Below are 6,940 nucleotides of genomic sequence, written 5' to 3' on the forward strand. Positions count from 1 at the left end.
CGGGGAATTAAAGTGCCCAGTCACATCCTGCGACAGAGAGTCAATAATTAGTCTCAAAATATACAAGCCACATAATAATCTCTTTTCTTTTTTTAAAATATCACTTCAAATAAAATCTTTAATTTTTATAGAAATTTCGACAGCATCTCTTCTAAAACTCAAACTTCTGCCACCCTTCAAAGGTCCCTACCACCAAATCAAACACCTCTCAGTCATTCAAATAATTTTTAGTATCAAAGCATTTCAAAATCAAACCAATTCCAATATTAAATCTTTTCCCAAAATCAACCAACTCTAATAACAAATCATTTACAAAATCGAACCACACATCTCTCAACCAATCCATTCAATTCAATTTCACAAACTCACCATCAATCCTCAACACATTAACAATATTCATTATTTTTTTTATACTTATGAAAGACATAATCCAACACATATAAATTCATTCATTCTTTATACACACATCATATACCATATACACAATCCATTAATAATTCATTCAGTTCATTCCTATCTTAAGGTCTTCTAGCCTAAGTTTTCACGTGACATTAAAAATTAACTACAAGAAACCAAAACCATACCATGGCCGATTCCTCCCTAAGTCCAGAACTCCTCAAAAATCTCTCCTTTCACAAGCTCCAAGCTTCTAAACGTTAATTCCTCAAGCTTAATCACCCATATTTCGTTCTAAACTGCTAAATTGAACTCCAAATCAACAAGAACACAATCTAATTCACACAATATCAGTATAATCATCATATGATTCACTAATTCAATGATTTACAAGGTTTCAACAGTTTTTTTACCTAACACATGGATCAATTAGACAAAATCCGGTGATTATCTGCTGCTAGAGTTCATCTAAACCATCAAAATCATTCAATTCCTCAATACCTAAACTCAAAATCCACAAAATTGAGGAGGAAAAGAACTGGGTGAGAAATAAATATTTCTTAGTATTTTGTTCAGATAGAATTAAAGAAAATTTTGAGATGAATATGTGGCTGCTGATGGCTCGTCAATCGAAGTTCTGGATTGAAAGTTATGTACGATTGAATTTTTAGATGTGAGTGCTAGTTTNGAAGAAGAAGGCCCATTTTTGGTGTTTTATAGGTTGGACCTTGGGTCCAGTTTGGACTCGGTCCAATCGGTTCGGTTTATTAACCCGTTTTTGGGTCAAATTCTTTAAAATTAGTGTCAAAATTCGTATTTTTAATATTTCTACCCATCTAGATTATAAAAATTTAATTTTTAATTTCTTTGAATAATAATTAATTTATTGGCTAATTATTTATTAATTTCGTAGGCCTTACATCCTACCCACCTAATTAAGAATTTTACCCTCAAAATTCTTATTCAATTACCTGAAAATAGGTGTGGGTAGTCTCTTCTCATTTCAAATTTCAAGTTCTTAGGCATGTTTGTCAATTCCAGCTTGACTCCAAGAAACTTTACTAACGTACTCTTCCACGAAGTCACTTAACACAGGTATCGTCAATTCTAACCGGAATTATTTGAAACGTCAAATTCTCTCTCAATTGAACTGATTCAGGTTTTAAAATATGGCTTATCTCAGAAATATACTACCGAAGCTATGAAATGTGGAGTGCGTCGTGCAGGTTCAAAAGATACGGTGGTAAAATTATTTGATATGCCATCGGTCACTAATCTGCCTTAGCACTTCAAACGGCCCAATACACTTCGGTTTCATCCCCTTCGTCTTGATTGCCCATTGATTCCAGTCTATTTAAGTAACTTCCAAGAATGCATAACTTTCTTTTTCAAACTATCTATGTTTTCTTCTCTTTTATTTGCATAACTCTTCTGTCGGTCCTGCGTAGTTAGGATCTTAACTCGAATTCACTTAAATCTCTTCTCCGTTGTTTCGGCTATCCAATTCAGGATGTAAGACGCTTGATATTTTTTGATCCACACCAACACATAAGCGGTTAACACATGTGCAACCTTACTATCTTCTTGATGCATAGCATCGCCAATTTCTTTAAGGAATAATTCGCTTCAACAGGCAAAAAGTAAATGGACTTGGTCACTCGATACATGATTACCCATCGGCATCAAATCCCATTCTAAACCTCAGCAAATCCATTACAATTTTCGTAATACCCTTCCACTTTTATTGTGGAACACCTAGAGAATGCAACATTTCAGATAGCTTTTGGTGCTTAATTAACCTTCATGTAAAATTTTTGAAAATTTTATTATAAATTAATTCCAAATTCCATTATTTATTTATAACTTTAATTTCAGAAATTTCTTTATTAAAGATAATTAAAGTAAGTTTTGATTAATTGAGTTTGAAATAAATTAAGACTCTTATTCAATTTTATAATTATTGAAGTATTTTCTATATTTAAATTATAAAGTTGGTAGTTATGAAATAATAGGAATTTTACATGAATTAGGTTAAATAATTAATATTTTATATTTTGGTACTTATGTTTTGTAAAATAAAGAAATTAATTATAGGGTAAAAAATCCAAATGAGCCAAGGGGAGCTAAGTTTAACCTAAATCCGCCAAATCAAATTTCCTAACGTCAATCCACCAGAACAGATTTTTATGTAATTCGAATCAAAAGGATTCGAATCTTGTTTGCAAGTAATTCGAATTGATTAAAATCGAATTACTATCAAAGACTATTCCCACGTAATTCGAATCAATTAGAAACGAATTATGCATGCAAAATTCCTTAATAATTCGAAACGACTTACTTCGAATTATGTTAGAGTAGTTCGAGTCATATTGTTTCGAATTACTTGGAAAATGGCACACGAGTGAAGTTCGAATCATATTGATTCGAATTAGGTGAATCCAGTCGTCTGCCCAGGATTTTCGTCATGCCTCATGGCATCCAGGTCCAACGATGAAAAATGGGGTGGGTACTGCTGTGTGCCAGAACCAGATCCACCTGTAGCCCTTCTCGGATCAGTCGCTCCAAGATCATCGCCGCTGTCATCAGCGATCATATCATGCTCGACATCATCGTCATCTGGATCATCAAACAATCCCTCCCCAACACCAGCCGGTGTAGGACACTGCACTTCGGTCGGAAGATGTTCCCCATATCGAACCACGTCTCCGACATTGCCGCTGAGATCAACAGCAAACGATGGGGAGGCAACAGGCTGTATCGGTGGCTCATACACAGGAACGGAGGATGAAGCAACCGCAGGTCTTGAGCTCGAGCCGGCAACCGTGGCTATAGTATTGGCATTCCAGTTCGAACCACCCGAGCTAGATACCACATCAACCAACTTTGCTAACAGCTCTGGTGTCCTTACCTTGGAAAATTGCCTACGACAAAGAAACATGACCTGCAAGTCCTCATCACTCCCGATCGTGAAACAATCATACTTCACGGTATCATAGAGCACCGTGGTTGGGATGCGAAAGAAGAACTTCTTAACCCTTTTCACTCCTTCCAGACCAAGCTTCTCCAGCACAGAGCTAACGAGAGCATCGTAGCTGGTGGTTGGCCTCACGATAATACATAGAGGATCCTTATCAGTGAACTTCACGCCGGACCAAATTTTTCTCTTAATCGATCCTCTGTGGTGTACCAGCACTAGAAAACTATCCTCACTAGCCATCTCACCTCTTTGATGAGAAAAACTGAGTTCACAGCATATATATAAAGCTCCGGTTCATGGTAATTCGAATCAACTACATTCGCACTATATATTTATAATTCGAATCAAATAAATTCGAATTACAATTCCTTACTAATTCGAAACAATATGTTTCGATTTATGTTTCGTCAAGACTTTGTTAGTAATTCGAATTAACTGAATTCGAATTCCTCTTTAATAATTCGAAACCAGTTGTTTCGAATTACATGTTTCTCATGCTTGCATATAATTCGAATTAAGTCATGTCGAACTACATAAGATTTTAATTCGAAACGTATAGATTCGAATTATATAATAATTTGATTCTGGTTGAATGCTGTCTAGGAATTCAGTTTGGCTGATTTCCGTAAATTTTCTTCTCCCTTGGTTTAATCAAGTTTTTTACCCTTAATTATATTATCTCTAATTCTTGGATTTGAACATTTTATTGAAAATAATTTGTAAAATTGATGAACAAAAAGTATTTTCTATCTATAATTAGTGTTGGATTTAATTTGGGTTTTAATTACTATATTATCCCTATTTTTATTTGAAATTACAAAACTGTCCTAAACCTAATTTTACCTCAACCCTAATTTTAACATAACAAACCCTAAACCCCCCTCCTCAACACCACACAGCCGCAGCCTCACCTCCCTCAACATAACCAACACACACGCATCCTGAAGAAACAAGAACCAGAGAGAAAGGGATCAGAGAAGAGGGAATCCGTGAGAGAAAGAGAGCGCCGGAGGAGGGAGGAGCTCGCGCCCTCCTCGCGAACCGCCGCTGCCTCGCGCCATCATCCTCGCCGTGAATCCCGTCGCCCCTGTTGCAGCTGTCCGCACCGTCGTCCTTGCCGCAAAGACAGCGCCGTCGTTGCCATCGTTGCACGAGAAAAGGAAGAGGCTCGCAGTGGAGAACCTGACGCGAAGAGAGGACGGCTCATGAGAGGGAGACAGAGGCCGCGATGGAGTTGTTCCGCCGCCTACGCCGCGCCCTACTACCGTTGCCGAGCTTCCGTAGCCGCCGCGTTTCACCACAGTTGAGGGCGTCTCCACCACCGAATCTTGGCCGATGATACTGCCATTGCACGCGAGAGGAAGAGGAGCGATGAGACAGAACGCAACTGAGGGAGAGAAAGGGGGTCGTCGTCGCCGCCAGAATTCTTGGACGCCGCCGTCGTTCTTGTTTGTCATCAGAGAAAGCAAGCTGCCGCCAGAATTCTCTATTATTTTTCTATTTTAATTCATATACTGATTTCTATTTCAAGAATTATTTTCATTCTTTATTTTATGAATTTGGGTGGAACGGAAGTATGACCCTTGTTCTAATTGAGTTCTTGTATAACTTCGAAAAGCTCTTTACTTGAACAACAGCTTGAAAACAATTTCTCCTAAACTTTTAATTATCTAGACTTAACGGGATATGTGACATATAATCCTCTTATATTTGGGTAATTAGGGTTTTTGTGGCATATAAACTAGAATTGAACTTCACCCTCTAATTGGAATTAAGTGACCAAGGAATTGGCAGTTGATGAAGGTTAGAGGAGACTAAAAATATCTAAGAAATTAGAGTTTAGTCACATATAGTTTGCCATGAATTGAATCTTGCATGATTAAAATAGTTACTAAGAAAAGTCAATCCGGAAGATAGATATCTCTAAAGCCTTAACTGTTTCTCCATATATACTTCACAACTTGTTTACTGCTTGCCTTCTGATTTCATGAATTTACTGTTTGATGCAATTAAACTCTCAAAACACTCTTTTCTGCTTGTCTGACTAAGCCAATCACTCGATCATTGTTGCTTGATCCATCAATTCTCGTGGGATCGACCCTCACTCACCTGAGGTATTACTTGGTACGACCCAGTGCACTTGCTTGTCAAGCTAGTGATGGTAAAGAAGCGCTTGTTGGGAGGCAACCCAACACTGAGTATCCTTTATTCTTTCTTTCAGTTGTTCTGATTTATTTTTTATTTTTATTATTATCATTATTCATAGTTTTTCTTGGTTTAATTTTTTTGTGGTCATGCAAAATATTTAGAACAAGAACAGAGAGCTTTAAAGGAGAAACAGAATACCCTGGAGAGCATTAAACTCGAATGCATTGGCGCTAAATGACAGCTAGGTGTTTAGCGCTGAAATTGGCAGCAGAAGCTGGCGTTAAATGCCAGGGAGGGCGTTTAACACCCTGGATGGGCAGGTGGTGTGGATTTTAGAATGTCCACAAACTAACCAGCAAGTGCATCAAGTCGTCCAAGTAATACCTCAAGTGAGTGAGGGTCGATTCCACGAGGATTGATGGAGTGAGCAACAATAGTCGACCGATTGGTTTAGTTAGGCAGGCAGAAAAGTTGGTTTGGTGATTTGAAATCGCATTAAACAGTAATTCAAGAGTAAAGAAAGCAATTAAGAGAATTAGTGAGAAATCAATAAGAGAAAACAGTTAAGGTATCAGAGATGTTTACTTTTCCAGATTTAGTTTTCTTACCAACTATTTTAATCATGCAAGATTTATTTCATGGCAAATTGTAATTGACTATACCCTAATGTCTCAGTGATTTAGTCTCCTCTAACCTTCATCAATCGCCAATATCTTAATCACTTGATTCCGATTAGAGGGTTAAGTTCAATTGTAGTTTATGGCCACAAAAACTGTAATTACCCGAAACTAAGAGGATCCCAGAAGTTTTCGATTTGCATCAAATATACCTCTAACGGCTATTTTTTTAAAAAATTTAAGACCAATTCAACAACAATTTCATAAAAACAACCCTCAATACAAGCAAATCAAGCATAATTTTCATGCATTATTGTTAGATTGGTCTTAAATTTTTTGAAAATTTAGCCGTCGAGGGTATATTTGATGCAAATCGAAAACTTTTGGGACAAAATTGAAACAAAATAAAACTTAGGGATATTTTTAAAACTTTTGCCAAACTTCAATGACAAAAGTATACTTTACTCTACAGTTTATTTATAAAAAGATTAATATATATTTATGAGAAGAGTTAAATTTACTTAGTACTATGTAAATGTATTATCAATTAATCTTTTTGTTAAAGTTATCAATTAAAATTGAAATGTATTATCATTAAAATAGATAAATAAGAAAATATATAAATCAATTTTATATAAAATTTCAGTGGTTAACTTTTTTTTATAATTTTTCTATCTTTAATTACAATTGATTTTATAATTTTTTATATTGATGTGGTTTAAAATATATAATTAAAAAAAAATTGATCTAATTTGTCGTTACATTGTTTTTTTTTAATTGATTAATTACATAAATAAATATA

General features: G+C 35.8%; 1 protein-coding gene across 1 annotated transcript; it reads right to left on the minus strand.

The window, feature by feature from the left end:
- On the minus strand, nt 2,825-3,613 carry LOC107614852. Its single transcript, XM_016316980.1, has 2 exons — nt 3,378-3,613; nt 2,825-3,317 (listed from the first exon to the last, which is right to left on the minus strand). The coding sequence occupies exons 1-2, from the start codon at nt 3,611-3,613 to the stop codon at nt 2,825-2,827; spliced, it is 729 nt and encodes a 242-aa protein (XP_016172466.1).

The sequence above is a fragment of the Arachis ipaensis genome, chromosome B09 (assembly GCF_000816755.2).
Source record: "Arachis ipaensis cultivar K30076 chromosome B09, Araip1.1, whole genome shotgun sequence".
Taxonomy (NCBI): Eukaryota; Viridiplantae; Streptophyta; class Magnoliopsida; order Fabales; family Fabaceae; genus Arachis; species Arachis ipaensis.

Bases quoted from the DNA above. Each gene is read 5' to 3' on its own strand.
- LOC107614852 (XM_016316980.1), bottom strand. From the start codon at position 3,613: ATGGCTAGTGAGGATAGTTTTCTAGTGCTGGTACACCACAGAGGATCG. The intron at 3,318-3,377 runs GTATGATTGTTT...TCTTTGTCGTAG, and splicing joins GTGCTCTATGATACCGTGAA to GCAATTTTCCAAGGTAAGGA.